Genomic DNA, 20,785 nt, shown 5'->3' with positions numbered 1-20,785 from the left:
TTCATTCAGCAAATTTGATTACGAAATATGGACTCAACCAAGGCAATTGAACAATCATGTCAAGTCAAATATGTTTATGAATATTTACAAAATATTGTGAATGTGTATTGTGTGGGGCCCTGCTATAGGCTTATGCCTCTTCAGGGTAATTGAACAATAAATATATAGTTTCAATGTAACCTTTCCATATAACTTGTCACTACATAATAAAATCCACACCGAGTTTTTCTTATCAGACAGATTCCATTCGATGTACTCCGACTCATTAGTATCTCATTATAATTATTCTAAAATGGATATATCAAAGAGGTCACACGTGTCGATCACTTATAATAGGTTCAAATTTATTCGTGGTTCCTGTGAATGTGCTAGTCACCTTTGAAATGCTCGTTTTCATGTTTTGTTGTCTAGTTATTGTGTGTACTTAATTTGCTGTTTTATTATTTTGATCATCATCAGAACAGTAGAAAAAAAAATTGATATCCTGCAAGAAAAGGATTTTTAAAACTGGGTCTATGTCTAATAATTTTTGAGAATCAATCAGTTGAAATATGTATATATGTAAGTTTTGCAAACATCAAGGGTAAATATAGGGGACTCAGCAGAGGCCATGGTTATTTCAATACTATCCCAACTGCAATATCTGCCATTTTGGAGCATTTGAATTTTTATGAAGCCTTCCCAGATAATATCGGCAATCGTACCGATTGCAATCCCATTGATTCGAATTCTATAAACGAATCCCATCGGCACCGAACAAAGCTAACTGATTTCTCATTACTCGTCTCAAGTTAAACAATTCTGACGTCTCAACAACGTTATTCACTATTTGATTGGATTTATTTTGCTCATCAGGATTGAATACGTCACTGTTCACCTCTCCGATTCGATCCACATGAGAGAATGTCTTTCAACAATCGCCTGTAATTTCCAGAGTTCCACATGAGTTGAATGTAGACGTGCGAGCTGTCACTTGAATGCGTTTACAGATATTCAGATCAGACACGTGGAGATAATTAAAATCTGTGAAGTAACCAGACCAATTGCAGTAAAATTATTGAAATACGTTTTTTCAATTGTCGAAAATATTTTGTGAAAGAAAAAATTGTTGCTCTGCTAAATTCATATAATAATAATAATAATAAAGGTGTTTATTATTTTCAAATAATATACATATAGATTTTAACATTGTATGCAAAAAAAAATAAAAACATTTCTGAAAATAAAGGGCGAAGTTCATTTTCTGCAGACAAACGATAGTTTTACTACGAAAATGTTCTTCCACTTAACCCTAATACAGTGCGTCGAAGAATTCATATGCGTTTGTACATGTAATTGACAAATAGACAATGAGAGAAATGAGTGATAAGTGACGAAAATCGTTATGAGGGGCAGAGGGGTATCTAGACTTGTGTTTTGAATAAATTATTTTTATATTCTGATCTGAAGCAAGTAATACTGAGGTTCTTCAAACTTTCAGGAACGGAATTATATAAATTATAAATTTGGTAGGTGAAAGATCGTCTGAACATTTCAGTTTTGAATTTAGGTGGGGATGGTAATCCTTTAAATCGTAGATTTAAATTATGTATGTCTGTCCTGAAAGATATTTTGTTGTACAAATATGAGTTTTAGATAGAATAATTTTGTAATATAAAGTGACCGCATGATGAACTCTTCTATTTTCCATATTCAACCATCCAATCTCAATTAATTTATGTGATATTCTCTGATTTATTCTCAAGCCGTATATTAGCCTCAAACAGGAATTCTGCACTTTTTGAATTTTATTTTTGTAAATAGTTGTTAAGTTCGGACCATAGACAGAGTCAGCGAAATTAAAATGTGATAAAACTAATGTTTCGCACAGTTTCATTTTGATTTTTCGAGGAATTAAATGCCTTTTTCCATAAATCAGTTTTAGTGAACCACATGCCCGTCGAATCAATTGATTAACATGTTTTTCGAATCTTAGGTCTGCCTCTATGATAATGCCTAGGTTTTTAGCTTCTTCAACAACAGGGATCAATTCATTATTAATTTCTATATTAATAGGAAACTGAAATCTAGCCCGATTATACATAGAACCAAATAACTTTACTTTAGATTTAGCGCAATTTATTAGTAAACAATGTTCAGAAGCAAAATTAATGAACGTCGCCAGTTCCCTATTGATTATTTCAGAAGCATTATCTGCTAACTGCGAAGGAAAAGTGTAATAAATCTGTGTATCATCAGCATAGACATGAATCTTACATTGTTCTAAAGATTTCATTAAATTGATGGTATACACAGAAAAAAGTAAAGGGCCCAGGATTGAACCTTGAGGCACCCCCGAGTTCAATGTCATATATTCGGACTGATTTGTTTCAATTTTTACACACTGTTTACGATTGTCTAAATAATTTTGTATAAGGCCAACAGCCGATTCTGAAAAACCTATATAGTGCAAAATATTAAGCAGTAATTTGAAGTTGATAGTGTCAAATGCTCTGCTGAAATCCAGCAGTACCAATATTGCACACAGACCTTTATCCATTGAGGCAATGATATCATCGACTATATTAAGTAAGGCTGTGAGCACAACAACCCTATTGGAATTCTAAATAAAATGCAACTTATTCGGGTTTGTGATGCACTGTTTGGAACTTTTGGTGTAGTAATGAATATTACTAAAGTTTATTCCAACACCATACTGTTATTTTTAACACCTCGACACGTGTTTCAATAATCAAGTGATCTATTGAAAGACTGTCTGAGAGTACCAGTGTATCCCCTACAAATTCTTTTTAATCTTATCTTGAGAACGTCAGTTTTTCCTGAACTTTGGAAAACTGCCAAGGTTTGCCCAATACATAAAGCTCAAGATCGAAATTAAATCAATAATTATAGACCTATTTCAATCCTAAACAACTTTGCCAAGCTTCTAGAAGCAATTCTGTATAGTCGTATCTATCAACCCTCTCGACATATAATATCTGACCACCAACATGGTTTTGTGCACTCTAGATCCACCATCAGTAATTTAGCTGTTTTTGGTTTTGATCAATATTTATGTGAATAGTTAGACCGTCGAGGGCAAGTAGATGTGGTGTACACGGACTTCTTTCTCCAAAGCATTCGGTAGGGTCAGCCATAAGTTACTGATTTGTAAACTTTCTTGCATGTGTTTCAATGAAATTTATTGTCAAGTTTTGGAAGCATGCCTTAGCGGACGTAACCAATACGTATATTATCGCGGCTTTTCTTCAGATGTGTATTTAGCAACCAGCGGAGTCCCGCAAGGATCCAATATTGGTCCCTTACTATTTTTACTATTTATTAATGATCTGTGCAACTCAATAACTTGCAATAAATTATTGTTTGCTGATGATTTGAAACTGTATACATTTATAAACAGTTTAGATGATTGTAACATTATGCAAAAGGAGATTGATCTTTTACAAAATTGGTGTCTCAAGCATCGCCTCCATTTGAATATATCTAAATGTTGAATTGTTACTCAGTAGAAAACTTAATACACTAGAATTTCTTTACCACATTGACAACATTATATTGGAAAGAGCTGAGAATATTAGGGATCTAGGAATCTATTTTAATCATCAACTAACTTTCAACTACCATATTGATCATATTATAAAATCAGCTTACCGCGCATACGGTTTTATAATAAGGAACTGCAAAAATTTTCGTAATATGCTGACCTTGACCTCCCTGTATTTTAGTTTGCTGAGGCCAAAACTAGAATATGGGTCCATTATATGGAATCCCATATACCATCAATACACATCAGTAATTGATAGAGTTCAAAAGAAGTTTTTAAAATTTCTTACTTTTAGAATGACCAGAACTTATCCTCCAAGAAACTGTGATTACCCTGATCTGCTATGCAGATTTGACTTTGTAGTCTTAGAAAAAAGAAGAAATCAGGCATCTGTTTTATTTCTATATAAGCTATTGAATGGCACATTGGATTGTGGATTGTGATTGTGCAAATTGATATCTTTGTTCCAAGAATATCTATCAATACTTTTTTTATGCAAAAGGGCACAAACTAACTTAATGTTGAAATTACCAATCAATCTGATGTGTCGTAATGCGAACAAGCTCTCTACTAACATCGATATTTTTTGTTGCAGTATTTGTGAAATTAAAAATAAGTCTCGTGCGTACCTATAATTCATGTATGTTTTTTATATCAAATAGTATTAATCCTTCAAGTATGTTAGTTTTGCTCTGTAAATGGGAAACTGTTTGGCAATAAACGCTATTATTAATATTATTATTATCTTCGAGAGGAAGATTAAAAAATTACGGTTGGTGTTGGGATTAAACTCCAGTAATATTGCAACTTTGAAGTTGTCCAACAAATAAAAAACTGAATTATTTCAATTATTTCACTACAAATGGCCTTGCTATCTTTCCAGAGCTGGGTATACAATTTTTTTCAGTACTTGAAAGTTTTCGTTGACAGATTATATCTTTTCTTTATCGACTCGAGATGAAATTCTATTCCAAAATTGATAATGATAATGTTATGATGTTTGTATTCTCGTATATGCCTTATAGGTAGAACAAACTAATTTTTCGAGTGATATCCTTCCACCAAATCTAAAGAGTAGTTCGAATTCTTTCAGACATTAAAAACACATTTGCTGAAAATAAACAAACTCAAGTTTGCGAAGATGAAATATAGCGGCAGACAGAAAGATTTTCAGGATGCCGTATGTTCCATTCAAGTCGTATTAGTATTCATATTTTTCAATACATAATGGTGCGAACTGTTCAACGTGTTGAAATGTCTTCTTAATGAATTCAGGACCAGCTGCGAACTCTTTTGTACACGAGCGATGCAGGGCATAAATTTTGCAAATGGTCACTACCGTTGTGTTTGTAGCATTCCAGAGTTTTTATTTTATTTGTCTGGCACCCGATATTAGTCGTTTATTTCTATCGCTGGACAAGTTCAACATGACCTCGAATGATTTGATGTGTCTTTTCGGACAGGACGCTTAGTCTATCTACTTGGAAAATACTTATCCTAGTCGGATTTCTGTTCAGAAATGTTGCTGTTCTGAACGAGCTATTGAATGATAAGGTACAATATTTATTCTCGTGAAGCGATAATCTTGGATTCATTCGCTTTCAAAATATCCTGATTTTTTCACCATGGCTATTTGAATTTAATTTTCTTTCTTGTTATTTCAATCTGCTTTATTTCAGTAATCGAATAGAACTGGCCGATACTTGATGAAAATACATACAATAACTTATTAATACAGTTTATTGTATGATTTTCACTATATAGGGTGTTACTAAACCCGCGACACGCGACAAGCGTTAACGCTTGAGAAAGCTATTGTATAACAAAACACGTGCTGCGGTTTTTGTAAAATCCTTTATAGTGACATGTGTTTCGCTATACAATAGCTTTTTTAAACGTTGACGCTTGAGAAACACGTGTCGCGGTTTTTGTAAAACCCTTCATAGTGAAAATCATACAATGAATAGTGATAATGAGTTTTTTGCTTCACTTTGATTAAAAAATGATTGGTCTATCATTATTTCTAGTTTATCTTCATATTGTCAAATTATTCTCTTCCAGTTTATTCTGAGTATTGGGTGCTCACTTTGTTCTTTAGTTTCACTTACACTGTAGATGATTATTTTTGTAATAACAATATTTGTATTGACACTGTATTTTTCCATCAACTTCGAATTCTATATGTTTTATTCAAGACATCAAAAGATTAAACAATTAATTTATGACCTTATTAGTGACATCATCAATTTGTCTCATTAAAAATACTTCCAACGATTTTTCCGACTATTTCTCATTATCTTTCCAGAAAGTTGAATGATTGTAGATCAAGACGTATGAATATTCAACCAGCTGAGGAGATACCCAAATCAATGGTAGCAAAACGGATCATGTAATGGGTTAACGTGTTAATGTTATTGAAAGAATAATCTATCTCTCAACATATCCAAACGTAATGTAATGTCTTACTCACTGAAAACGTACTTGAATTTACACAACTACGTCATAGACAATCAAGTTCTAGGGTGTCCTGACACACTCACTGATCTAGGTGTTACTTTTGATTCATCTCTCTCTTTCAATAAACATATTGACACTACTCTGACAGCAGCTTATCGCATGTATGGATTCTTAGTTATAAATACAAAAGACTTCGACAAAGCTTCAACATTGAAATTACTTTATTTCACTTTTGTTCAATCTAGGCTGGAATATGCATCTGTCGTGTGGAGTCCCTACTATCAGGTTCATATAAATCAACTAGAAGCTCTACAGAGACGCTTCCTAAAATATATGAAAGAACGTATCCCTATTATAATAGGAATACCCTATTGTGAATTGCTTGTAATCTCGAGGTAAGGCGTAAATATTATTTTATTCAAGGTCATAAATAATATCATCACCCGCTCTTAACTGTTACATATGTTGAATTTTTGGGTTCCTAGACGGTCATCTAGAAATAGTGTCACATTTTATATCAACACTCCGCGTACAAATATAATGAAAAAATCTTCAAGTTATACAATGTGCGATACCTCTTATTCTGTTAGTCATGTCCTAGATATACTCAACTGGCAGATTTTACAAATCAAAAGATATTTCTTACCTAACTGACACTTTTCTTTTAATTTTTTATATAAATTCACAAATTATATTATCTGAGTACATATTTGTAAATGCCACTGTTACTCCCTATTCTATAATTGGGTTCATCCTGTAGAATAGTGTATGAAATAAATAAATAAATGAATAAAATAAATAAATAAATAAGAAACAAATAATGCTAAGAAAACATATCTGAGTACTCATATGTGAAACCTAATTACCTTGGAAATGAACGAAATGACTAATACAATTCAAAAAAATAAACCATAGTTCCAGATAATGCACAAGAAGACATATAACTCGTCATATCTAATAGTTAACTATATGAAAACTTTCTGATAGATGAATTAGGTTTTGAAGGATTCGATGTGGATTAGCTTTACAAAGATAATGTGTAATATAGAAGTTTGAAAGCTCAACTACAAATAGCAGGAAACAGGTCAAAAGAATTTGAAAATGAACATTCATAACAGTAGTCAACGAAATCGTTAAAAATCTTTCATCGATTTCAATACACAAATCAAAAGTTGTATGCTGATAAGATATACTTCTCATAGATAATGCAGAAGCTTAACATCCCATAGACATAAACTGTAAAACAGGTCTGAATTCAAATCAATGAGAAAAAAATGAGGTATTATAAATAAACAACCAAAATGACCCACGAAAACACAATTTCAGTGGGAAGAAATTGAACTGGAAGAACTTCATATGAGACATATGAGTATCTTGGAAGTGCGATAGGAACCAAAAAAAAAGAGCAATTTGCAACTAGCAAAATTAGGAAATAAAATAATCTATGTCTACTCAAAGGACAAATATTAAATACACCATAGTTGTTTCTCAACCCATGTAAAGGAAGTTGGAAGAGGATTTGGTGTAGATCAAAGATCCGAGAATGATACTTCAAAAAGAAGAGGTAACACCTCAATATAAAGAACAGAGTTAATGAAGTTAATGAAGAGTTATATTTTGCAAAAGTTCACGTATTGATTTGAACCTAAGAACTAGGCCCAGAATGTTTTGATGGAATATTATCTATAACCATCCATTTTTTGAAAATAGTCGCCCATTCGATACTGTCTCAAGCCTGAAAACCCGATTCTGTAAATAGATTAGATTTGTTTTATAGAATTGAATACAATTGGAACTGAAACCATAGTACCCATTTCTTAGCTCTTCCTAGATATTCGTTGGTATATGATCGTATTGGTTTCATTAGTTATTATATTTTTGCTCTTCGGAATATCACAAAGTCGATAAATGAAAGTTTAAATCGTCGAGCCGTCATTCCACTGGCATCCGAAAATTACAGACTCCAAGTTCAAGTTCGACACCACGGGCAATCAAGCATTCAATTTGGGATTTAAGATTGAATCCATGAATGAAGGGTATCGGATGTCCGATACATCTCACTTTTCCTAATAGCCGGCGATTTTTACGGTGGCCGTGCTTAAGAAAACAACCAAGGCGTGAGGTAATCGTGTTTTCTCGGTGAAATTTGACTCGAAAAGTCACGATTTCGATACAGCCTCATAATTAAACATGTTGCTTTTATAATGAGTGTCGGTGCTGCGCTACATCTCGCACCGTGTTCGTCCTTTTTCTGGGTGCCGCAGACGAAGACAAAGACACCCGAGTTCATTACGAGAGGTGTTTGTAGCAAGATCCATTAAAGCAATGATTGCTCGCCCTCGCCATCTATGATATACGCAGGGACGGATTATCTCATTTGTTGAACAATTATGTGTGTGTGTGTGTGTTTTTTTTCCGCACTTATATTGATGCAACGCCAAAAATAAACGGTTTTTATAACATCCAGATCTGTTGTAAAAACTGCATTGAAACTGGATGTACATACTACAAAACATTGTAATGATTAATATATTCCATGTCTTTCCACTAGAAACAAAGAATTCATCGATCAAAAGCAAGTTTAATGTAAGAATAATTCAAGCAGGAACACGATGATATTGATTTCTCCTGAAACACATTTTCTGAATCAAATTGAAATAGATATTCAAGTGTCTCAGCGGAAAGATATATCAGAGCATATCAACCAGAATATTACTATCATTAGAACTGGGATTATTATTTTGCCTCATCTTGAAAAAAACTATTCTAGAAAATAAACAACTGTTCAAAGACTGTTCAGCTGTTCAATTCGTATCTTCTACTAATTTCCAAGCCATCTTCTATCGTGCTTAGGCAAGCAATATTATATATTTTTTCATTTGTTGTTATTGTTGATGAGAAACAGTTTGGGTTGTTTTTCTATTTCTGGTTTCGTATTGGTATCAAACATGACAAGCTCTTCCTGAAGCTTTGGTGATTTTTTTCAGATTCTCTCCAAGTGAAAAGTGTCTAGTGAGTTATTCTGTAATTATTAATTGTATGTTTGTCCTCTTTCCAGGTGTATTGTTCCATATTATTCATGTTTCCCAGATACACATTTTCTATTCCACTTCAGTATCTATTATCCCCCCAAAGGCAACATTTTGCCTGTTACATATACTATCGATATACCTCTTCCTCGATACCTCGATCGAAAGAAACTCCTGCCCTAGTATATTGTGAATCCTAGCACATACTTGAGACTATTGAAACTACTTGCATTGCTTTCTACAAGAGAATTCGATAGATTTCCGCAACCTTCATTATATTCATTTGGGAACCGTTCATATTGGAGCCAAAACCTCATTACTTTGCACACTGAAAACCTTCTCCAATGTGTTGTCCTATTCGTGCTAGATAGACTTCCATTTTAGAATATCCCTATTTGATTTCTGGATAATTCTACGAGAAATATCTGTTGATATGGTCGTTTTATGGTCCTTTATTGGTCGTTCATATAACGAACCGGCACTACAGGCTTTCAGACTCGATCTTCAGCAAGAGGATTGGTCGCAATTGTACAATATTATTGACTGTAATTCTGCATTTAATTATTTCCACGACATATTTCTTCACCACTTCAATATAGAATTTCCTTTATTGCTGCGTTTCAAAAAACATAAAACTAGAGACTGGGTGACCCCAGAGGTGAAATGCTCTAGCTTGAGATTGAGGGAATACTTCAACCTTCAAAAAATGTATCCGGAACTTAAAAAATCATATTCGACTATGAAAAAGATGCACAAATTGCTCGTAAAAAACACCAAAAAACAATTCTATCAAACTAGAATTGAGTCTAGTAGTAATTTATCAAAAGAAACATGGAAAATGGTATCTGAATTACAAGGTTCAATATTTAACAATATGTCAAATTTTGAAATCACTACGTCTAGCGGTGTTGTAACTAAAGACCCCAACATTATTGCAAAAGAATTCAATTCTTTTTTTATTGAAACTCCTCGGAAATTGGTCGAAGATTTAGACGTGCCAACGTATAATACTGGCTCTCTGGTGAATGAATCATCCTCAAGATTTTACTTATACCCGTTTAGTGAGAGTGAATTTTTTGAACTAATGATGAAGAAGCTGAATAATAAAAAGTCGTCAGGGAACGATGACGTTCCGGCTTTCATGCTCAAAAATACGCTGGACATATTAGTAAAACCTCTTGTTTTTCTTATCAATTTAAGTTTTTGTTCTGGTGTATTCCCTGAAAGATTGAAAATAGGCAAAGTCGTACCTATTCACAAAAAAAATTATAAACAGTTGGTGAATAACTATAGACCCGTAACAGTAACATCAGTTTTTTCAAAATTTTTTGAGCACTGTTTTCTAAATAGATTTTTAAGATATCTTGACAGAAATGACATTACTTCGGATACGCAGCATGGGTTTTGAAGTGGAAAATCCACTAATACCGCGATTCAATCCATATATGACAATTTAGCTGATAGCATAGATGCTGTTGGGATTTTTTGCGATCTCAGCAGGGCATTTGACTGCGTCAATCCTCAGGTACTATCAAGAAAGTTACATGAGCTGGGTTTTGGGGAAATTTGGAATGATTGGATCGATTCATTTATGTTTGGCAGAAGCCAATATGTAACCATCACCAATGTAATTAATGGTAAAAAAAGAATAATGAACTCTCAACGGATACCTCTATCACTCGGAGTACCACAAGGTTCAGTCTTGGGACCTGTACTATTCCGAGTATATATAGATAAAATTGACGAATCTGTTCCTGATGCAAAGTGTGTGAAATTTGCTGATGACGTTACCACGATTGTAACAGGCTCCGACCAAACAAGTATACAACGAAAATGCGAGCAAACAATGAGATCATTGAACTGGTGGTTTTCCAGTAATTCGCTTGTTTTCAATCCAAATAAAACAGTAATTATTCAATTTTGTAATTATCAAAAAATTCTTGACCCACTATATATTGATGTGAATAATCAGCTGCTTCCATTGTCAAAAAGTACTAAGTTTTTGGGTGTTGAAATTGACAAAAATCTTAATTTTAAAGTACATTGTGATGGCCTTATACCAAAATTGCATTCTTTAGCATTCAAGCTACGAAATCTTAGCTATATTGTCAGTCTAGATCAACTAAAAATTATATACTATGCTGAAGTGGAGTCGAGATTGCGCTATAGTGTACGTTTCTGGGGTTGGTCAACCAACGCAGGTAAAGTTTTTTTGGCTCAAAAAAACATCATCAGAAGTATCACTGGTATAAGTTACATGGAGTCCTGTGAACCTTTTTTCAAGAAATTACAAATACTGACTTTACCCTGCTTGTACATAATGGAAATTTGTGTCTACGTTTTTCAAAATAAAAGTCAATTTCCTTTAATAGGCTCTACTCATACAATTAACACTAGGCCAAAAAAAAATATATCAAGTTCTTCTAGCTCGAGGGCGGATTGCTCTTAAAGGTCCTAATGTTGCAGGTCCTCGTTTGTTCAATATTTTACCAACTGAAATAAAAGAAAGCAAAATATTAGAGATGTTCAAAACAAAGATTAAAAATTTTTTAGTTCTGAATGCGTTTTACAGTGTTGATGATTATTTAACGTGAGTGTATGTGTGGTGTGTGCATGCGTTTTCGTGTGTGCTTCTAGTTTTAGTGTAGTAGTTTATAATTTTAGCTTTACTGACTATTCCTAATACAATTACTTATGAAATTGTCGAACAGGAAAGTAAAGGATTTGATTTGATTTGATTTGATATATTGTAAAAGAATCAAGCAACTTTGGAAGCTATTTGCAGCAATAGCTTTCCGTATTTATTGCCTTAATTGCCTATTACCTGAAAATATACCCTTTTCAATCCAACTGGACTTTATATGTTCGAGTTGAGGATTGAATTCAGAAGTGTCAATTGTCAGTGTCCAAGTCCGATCCTGAGTCTGTCTCGGTCATAGCCTGGTGTCATTGTCGTGCAGCTCTGTGGGAAGAATAGTTTTTAATTGTTACTGGAAGATTCAACGGCTTTGTCAACATATGGTATAATTATACCGACTATTTTAAAATTCTGTATCACGTTCCGGGTTTGGCTGAAATACCGGAGTGCATACATATGGAAGTTATGCGACTCTGCAATTTATTCACTACTATTATCTGGTATTGTACTGTACGAGTTAAGAATGCGCAGATATATCTGCTCAAGCCGGGTAATTGAATAATTTATTCTCTCATTTGAATAATATTTATTGTCGCTTTTTCCAGTTTTATGGTACAGGAAATCGCAATTTGCATGCCACTCAAAATGACAATAAAAATCGAATAGCACGACTGCTATTCATCCCAATTAAACCATCGGATCGGTCGTCGATTGGAAAATTGCCTTCACGCAATGTTACTAAATTTTAATATGTGATGTGAATCGGTCAGATCAGACCGTTCACAGTGAAACATTGCTGTACTGGATTTGTTATTACCATATTAAAACATTCGTTTTGTCAAAGCACTTTGGAAAAATGTGTTGACGAGTTTAGTATCCTCAGATTTCTGAATTATTGAAGGTATTTGTTATTAAATAGACGGAACTAAGCACAATTCTGAGAATGACAAGATTAGGTTAGGATAGGTCCAAAGTGAGTGGGTATATTCGACCCTCCACCGCAATCCGCAAGGGTTTGTTGTGGCTCACACCTATTCACAGTCGGCCAAATAAACCCAGCTTCTTAACGAAGCCGATTAGTTTGTATGGTGAGTGGTGTTTCAGGTCAGATAGTTAAAGTAGGGCTCTGCCGAACTGTAAAAACCTGATTCGGTCTCTAGCGGGACAGGCACAAAGTATATGCTCCGCTGTTTCATAGTTAATGAGGTAGTCGGATAGTCAAGGTGACAAGGCGATGCTACGACGAGAGGGCGCCCGGAATCTCGGAGGTTCCGTGGAGACAGCTGATAGGCTCAGTGTCATTCATCCTTTCGGCACGGATACACACACCTCAGGATTAAGTCATCGTTGGTATGCCATTCAGTTAGGGAATAACAAGAAGGACAAGAAGGACAGCCAACCCGCCGCAAATAACAAGCAACCCTCCCATATGAGAGTCAATGAAAGTCAGCTATACCTGACGAAACATCAGATTCAGCCATGCAGGGTTTTTTCACATCTGATTTGGGTAACTCTCTGCTCAATAATTTGGTGCAAGGCAGATTCATGAGATATCCTGCTCTTGAGAACACGACTATGTCTGTTTCCGGCTCCACTGCCCTGCCTTCTAGATTTGGTAACAGGAGTAGAAGTTGGAGTTGGAGAAACAAACAGAAACACTCTATTTCTGGCTGCATCACCCAATCTTCTATATTTGTTAAGAGAAATAGGAGTTGGAGAAACAGAGAAACTCTTTCTGGCTGCATCTCACAGCTTCTATATTTGTTAAGAGGAGCAAGAGTTGGAGAAACAGAGGAACTCTCTATCTGGCGGCATCACCTAGCCTTCTAGATTTGTTAAGAGAAGCAGGAGTTGCAGGAACAGATAATTCATCTTCCAGCCTTCTAGATTTTTTAAGAGGAGCAGAAGTTGAAAGGTTGGATTCTTTTGTGATTTCAGGTTTCATAAAGAGTTTTACGAGTAGCTAGGATAATGAGGTTCATCATAACAGAACCCAGAACTACCATTTCTGACGAAGGGAAGGGAACTACTTTAGACATAAATATAGCTCAAATTTTGGCATTTTTGATAACATTTGTAGTTTCATTTCCATTATATTGTTAAATTTTCGAATCCTTGTTTCTTCCAGTTCATCGAGCCAATAAACGCATTATTCTAATCAGATTAAATCCCGTAATAAAACTAACAAATGGTGACACTATACTATCAAGGCTTCGAGCATTTCGAACATCTCCTTGTATTTAAAAAGCAATAATTAGTATTCTTAAGTGCAATAAATTTGTTTCGAGAGAAAGCGTATACATAATTAAAGCCTCATATGCTGTTGTAATCGGATGATACCGGGAGGGAAGCAGCAAGGTGGATGGCAGGGATTACTGAGATACTGATCTAAATGGGTTGAGATACGTAATAGGCAAGAGGCACACCCTAAATGTAGCACTCTGAAGGTGACGAATACACGGAATGAAATTTCAATCTCCGGGATTGCTTTCAGCAATGTTGATAGGGTGGTCTGAGATATAAGTTGATATCGGAGATGCATTATAGAAAACAAATTGTCGGTATTTCTATCATATCATGTGGAACTTGATCATGAACAAATAACAATCTACATATATGACTCTTTTGGTCCAATTTCACATTCTCGTTTTCCAAGATACGTCAGTAACTTGTTTTGCTGACATTTTCAAGGCAAACAACCTATATCATTATCTGAAAGTTATTTGTGGACCACAGTTCTAATGAGAAAGCCGAAACTGAACAAGAAAATCTGTGAAGCTCGTATAGTTTCTTATGGATGTGAGAATGGGGCATCATGCTCAATTAAGTCTGATCGAACATGGGTACCTTTTCTGAGAGAGAAAGCTAAACGGAATAAAACTTCATAGGAAGTGAAATTTCCAACATACAGTTTACTGAAAGCTTTTGAATTTGACATATACACTCGTATAGAAGATCTTCAAGTATTTGCTAAAAGAATTCAAGAAAGAGAATCCAAGTGGTACTCGAACCAAAGGAAGTATACCTGTATTAGGAACTCATATACATTTTTCTACCACAAATACGCAAAATTACTAATAATTGTTACTAAAAATTTGGATAAACCAATTCTGAAATTATATTCGAACGAGGTAACTTTTTTTATCAAATTTAATAATTTTTCTTCTCATTCGAATAGTTTCAGAAAGTTAATTGATTCCAGGATAGCGAAAACCCATAAATTTTCTGAAATAACGTTCAATAGCATCATAACAACGAAAAAAACAATGTGAGAACTTGAATATCATCCATTCTTCATCCTGCCTTCTAATCATCTCTTCAAAATTTAATTTCGTGTACGGATTGTTATCTCCATAGTTTTACCGTATTTGTGTTATTCACAAACTTTTTCAACAACTTAATAAAAATAATAAACGGTAAATTATCTTTCACTTTTTTGGCAATTCTCATCATTTCACTAGTGAAGAAGTAAAATGTGTTTCATTCATTGAGCCAAGATCTAATTATGTAAATCATTTCCACATGTTCATAATTGCCGCACTGGATTGAATAATTATAATATTTGCTGTAATAGTAGTTAATCAATATGAATTTTGTGGATAACTCTGTATTTCTGGAAAGTTTGGATTTAGAAGTGAAATTCACAGTTTTCTAACTATTCTAGGTTTTCAGTATCCGACAGTTTGAAAAACGAATGAATGCAAATAGATATGTCATGTTTATGCCTGTATTTTGAAAATACAGACAAAATTTTCCCGAAAATGATAAGTTTGTTTTTTTCTTAAGGAGTACAATTTTCATTCTTGTTGTTAGAAGGAGTTTTCTAAATTTTCTGTAATCTCGCAGTGAACGCTACGAAAACGAGATGTGCCTTCCGCCTATAAGGAGAAATCGTGATTACACCTAGAATTTGGAATCCCTGTTCTAAGCTGGCTTACATAGGCTTAGAACAGAAGATGGGATTGCGCTGCTTCATGGCTAACACGATAGGAAATGCCTTACAAACAACGACTTTCACGTATTCTCCTTGGAGGAATTTTAAAAATCTTTACAGATTGGATAAAAATTTGAATGTATTCCTGGCATTTGAATAAAACTGCGACGATGAAGAAGCGTTCGGTTGACTTCACAAAGTATTAAACGCTATTATAGAGACGGAAAATATCAGGAAATGAGAGGAATTTCTTCCTACGCGAGATTCTAACATGAAACAGTAATCTTGAATCAGATATCAGCTACAATTAAGATAAATGGAGATATCTTCTTACACGACAGTGGAAATAGGTTTCAGAAATGCCGTCCTTTTATTCTTTTGGTTTTCTAAACTCAATATGTCGTTGTAATGTTGAAGGGGCATTTATCAACCCAAATGTATATTTCCGAAATTGATAGTTTCAATTCAGAAAAATCGGCTACTACAGCATGTGAAATGATATATTCCCTTTGGTACAGGTATTGCGAAATTTTATTGCTGAACTCATTTTGAGTAAATATTACGTAATTCTGTGAATACGTGAAATTGGAGCGGATCTCTATTTAAATATACCTAAATGAAGAAATTACGTCCACGGTGTTTAGTTATAGTTTATCGATAGTTTTCGACTGCGTGAATAATTTTTTTTTACAAGTTTGAAGTTGTTGTCTTTAGAGTTGAGGTGTGGTTATGGTCGCATGACCAGGTCGCATAATAACTATTTCGAATGGTTTAGTTCCTCTTCTCTTTCTGTGTTCACCATGTTCGTACATAATATAGCAGTTTGCAGTATATACACCTTCCAGAGCGTAACTCTACATAAATACAAACGTAAATGTGTCTGAAGTTTTATATACTACTAAGGCTTCTGCGCATGATATTTAAAAATAACGTTAGTATACTGTCATATAGCACCATAACTTGCGCCTCCTGTCGGTCATTTTCATGTATTAGAGAAAAAGAAAGGCCTACTATGGGCTAAAATGAGTTGAAACAAATTCATTCATTGAGTAGCTGATATTCACAAACGAACTAAAATTAATGCTAACTACCGGTTGATAAGGTCTCACCTGTTGAAGTGATGTTACTAGCATTCTCCCTAGAGAAATATTTCAAAGATATATCTACTTTTACTATCTTATCGAAAAATATTTTCATTTCCTCATTATAGAGGTAAACATGTTTTTTCATAAAGATACACAAATACTGAAGAACAATCTCTGAGTTGCTCTGGTACGTAAGCCTGGGATTCAAATCTCTGTAGATTCTCGCAAACTATTTGTTCTTGAGAAGTTTGTTTCGCAACAGCACCTCAGGGGATACTTGGAAAGAGAACTCCATCTATGTGAGCAATATTCCAAAATTGTCTGATTCAAACTGTACCGTTAGGTATTTGTTTTCATTAATATTTGTTTAGTGATTATTTTCCTGGCAATGTATTTGTTAACATAAGTTCATAGTTACATTAATCTGCGGGTTGGTGTAATATGCATTTCGCCATTTTTTTTACTTTGATTGAATGCATTTATACGTTTGTATTTCATTTATTCATGTAGTATCTATATTGGATGGTTACATTCTTTGTTAATATAATTGATTGAATATTAAAACTGACACTTTCCTAATGCATAATGGTAATAAATAACGCGGCCCTAAGAGTGTTATATTACCATCTACGGCACTCTTACGGTATTGACGAGACACTGGTGTTGCCCTACGCTCCGGGGGATATTGAATCCGTTGTGGGGAACCAGAGGTGCCAAATTTATTGGAACTATTCGTTCCCCACCCTCAGGCTCATACAAGCTAATAAGCCTGATGTGGTCTTTCTCGACCACCAGAGCTAAACGATATTTGTCGTGGAGTTTTCAGCTCCACGGTGTGGGGAGTGGTCGTTGGTTGATAATGCTGGCGCGCCCTCCCGAATGTATCGGGGCTTCGGGGAATAGGGCCTGGCCAGAGCAAACTTGGGTAAAAAAAATAGTAATGATTCTTCAAGATGGAATTTATAATGAATTGTTTTAACGAAAAGCTCATTGGATTCTTCAGACTCCACCCAAAACTTAAGAATGTCAAGTCAGGCAAACTCATTAAATGAATAAATACTGAGATTTTCACTTAACAGTTTTCCAAAAAGGCAACACGTGTTTCGCCATATAAAAGTTTCTTCTGGCATGTCTATACGAGTGTTTTTTTAATACATTCACCACCGCCCTTCCGACACTGGTTGGCTCCGATTTTTCTGTTCACTTTTCTGTATATCACGTCAAAACTTTTTCATAACAACGAGCTATTCACCCGTCCGAAACGACAGTCAATTTTGATTTTCATGCATATTCTTCGAAACGTGAACAGAATGCTCGGGGCAAAATGGTTGCGCGATATACGTGTATTATATTCGATGGCGATATTGCCGCCTGGATTTTAATGAAATTCTGAACGAGCCTCAAAATAATACTGTTTTCTTTTGCAGTTCGCCAACGATGGACCGAATGGAGAATCGATGTGTCTACAGGGACCTGATTGTTTCATGGTAAGTTCATGAATGAATTCAAAAGTATTTGAATAACAATCAATATATTGCTATTGAAGTGAATATACAGCGTGACTCACGGTCGATGGTAGGTTAGACGTTTCTGGAAAACGCAAAGCACGATTTTTCTGAAAATTTCATCTCTCACATTTCCTTACCTGTTCTATCGATCTAAAATATTTTCAGCATTGCGGCGTTGCCACTTCCATCAAAAAGTCCTAGCAACTTTTTTTTTTTAAATGGAACACCCCGTTTATTAATACATTTTTGGAATCGCTTTGGTATTTTAATACTTTTTTGTTAATAATGTCCCATACATATCTCTATCTGTTTTCGAGATAAAAAATAAATTGTGCTGAATATGGTCCAAAACATACCCTTAATTGGAATTAAACACATCAGTACTCTCAATTCATGAAAAGTTAATATTTTGATGATAGTTTGGACAAACTCAAAATATTCAAATAACACCAAGAAATCGACTCCACAACATACAGGGCGGGCTAAAATTACTATTATTTCCATTGTGCATAAAAGTAGTGAAAAGTTTTTTAAATGAAACCCCCTGTATATTACTCAGTAAATTGAAAAATGGTGAAAAATGCTTCAAGATGATATATCATGTCCCTATACCTAAATCGTCAAGTTTTCTCAATAAAGTCGCTTCTTCTAGAAACATAATTTTTTTTTAGAATTTGGATTTAGGTAGCAGTGGAATTATCAAGCTTATAGCAGTTCGGTTACTTTTATAAGTAATTTACAAAGAGTTATCGATGGTGTTTCGAATCATCTTCCAAAATGAATGCAAATATCGATTATTCAAACGAAGTTCTTATGAAATTATTTAATATACACATGAACAAAGTGATCAAATCATTGTCAGAACGTGTAAAAAATTCAACCAAATGTATCCTTAATCAACACCAATGAACGAGAGGAAGTTTGTAAGGTTACAAAATAATTTCCTTAACTATGGCTCAAAGTTTCCAGGGAACAACTGTACCAAAAATCAGTCATTTCTAGGTAAAAAGTAAGATTTTGTGGGCTAAAACATGTGAAAGTACAGACAATAACAGAATAGGATGATTCAAAATAACAAAAGTGTAAACAAAATATCATATTTTCACAATAAATGCTGAAAATGTTGTCCATTACATTCTAGAAATGTTTTTTTGAACGCGACTTGCGGTTGCTTTTTCAATTTCCTGGGGAACCAGATCTTCAATACTCCACACAATTCGCCGTCGCAATTCTTCTTTGGTAGGCACTGGAGTACTGTATACCCTTTCTTTTAAAACACCCCATAAAAAAGTCAAGTGGCGTGAGATCGGGTGATCTCGGTGGCCAATCCCACGGCCCTAAACGCCTAAATCAACGATCGTCGAAGAGTTCGTCAAGTTTCCTGGAAACTTTCTGGGTGGAATGAGCTGGCGCTCCGTCCAGTTGAAATCATGAATTCCTATATTTCTCTAAAGGCAAATTTTCAAGAAAATCGGTTACAGTCGTCCTTAATATTTGGAGATATCTCTCTGCATTCATTGTCTCTTCATAAAAAAAAGCTAATTTTATTGTTCTTCAGAATACAGAAAACATTTAGGTCAAATTTTTCTTGAAAACCCATTTCTTTTGTAACATGAGGATTATAATCAGCCCAAAAATGTGTATTTCTTCTATTGAGAATATCATCCCTCGTAAATTTTGATTCGTCGCTCCAAATTATTCTTGACAAAAATTCCCGATCTTCCTGTGTATGAATCAAAAGGGATTCACAAAAATGCATTCTGCGTTCGAAGTCTTCTGCTTTTAGAACTTGAACTTTGTTAAATTTATACGGATGCATTCCGTGATTTTTCAAAATTCGTTGTACTGAAGCATGTGATACACCTAAATGATACACATAAATATGCCAAAACGTTAACAGTATTGTCCTCATTTGAAGTAACAGGTTTTGGTAATGTTGAAGGCGCTTTTAATATGGTAACATGGTTAAGGAAACTATTTTGTAATCTTACAAACTTCCTCTCGTTCATTGGTGTTAATTCAGGATACATTTGGTTGAATTTTCTACAAGTTCTGGCAATGATTTGATCACACTGTCTGTGTATAATAAATGATTTCATAAGAACTTCGTTTGAATAATCAATATTTGCATTCATTTTTGACGATTTTTTGAAATACCGTCAGTAACCATTTATCAATTACTTATAAAAGTCACCAAACTGTCATAAGCTTGATATCTCCACGGCTACCTAGAAATCAAATTCTTTAAAAATTATTTTTTGTACAACTGTTATTGAAAATCTCTTTGATAGAAACACTTCAATCAGAACACCTACCAAAAAATCATTTAGAAAAGTTCACACATGCAGTTCGTGCTATTGGTAATATTAAATCCCTGTGAAGTTACTGACGATAACGAAGTAGTATTCAGTCCAACTGTAGAAAGTCGTTCATGACTAACCAATAATCCTCCTTAAATTAACGTGAGTTGGCGTATGTAGTTGTAACATATGCCTTGTAATCCAAAGATCGTGTGTTCAAATCCCATGGACCCTATAATTTTTTTATTATCAGCAGTAACGTTATACAAAAAAATTTGTATGATACATTT

General features: G+C 34.3%; 1 protein-coding gene across 1 annotated transcript in view; it reads left to right on the top strand.

Annotated features, from left to right (window-relative positions):
- The window catches only part of LOC111502699 (uncharacterized), a 197,223-nt gene that overhangs the window by 73,553 nt on the left and 102,885 nt on the right, over positions 1-20,785 (top strand). Inside the window, exon 2 of the mRNA XM_074181426.1 lies at positions 18,115-18,174. Within this exon, the coding sequence (XP_074037527.1) occupies positions 18,115-18,174 (60 nt within the window). The remainder of the gene's footprint in view (positions 1-18,114; positions 18,175-20,785) is intronic.

Source organism: Leptinotarsa decemlineata, unplaced genomic scaffold, assembly GCF_025532065.1.
Source record: "Leptinotarsa decemlineata unplaced genomic scaffold, Ldec_3_MD MMD2_tig00026314_RagTag_RagTag, whole genome shotgun sequence".
Classification (NCBI taxonomy): domain Eukaryota; kingdom Metazoa; phylum Arthropoda; class Insecta; order Coleoptera; family Chrysomelidae; genus Leptinotarsa; species Leptinotarsa decemlineata.
Note: the sequence above shows the minus strand (reverse complement) of the source record. Positions and strands in the feature narration are given on the sequence as shown.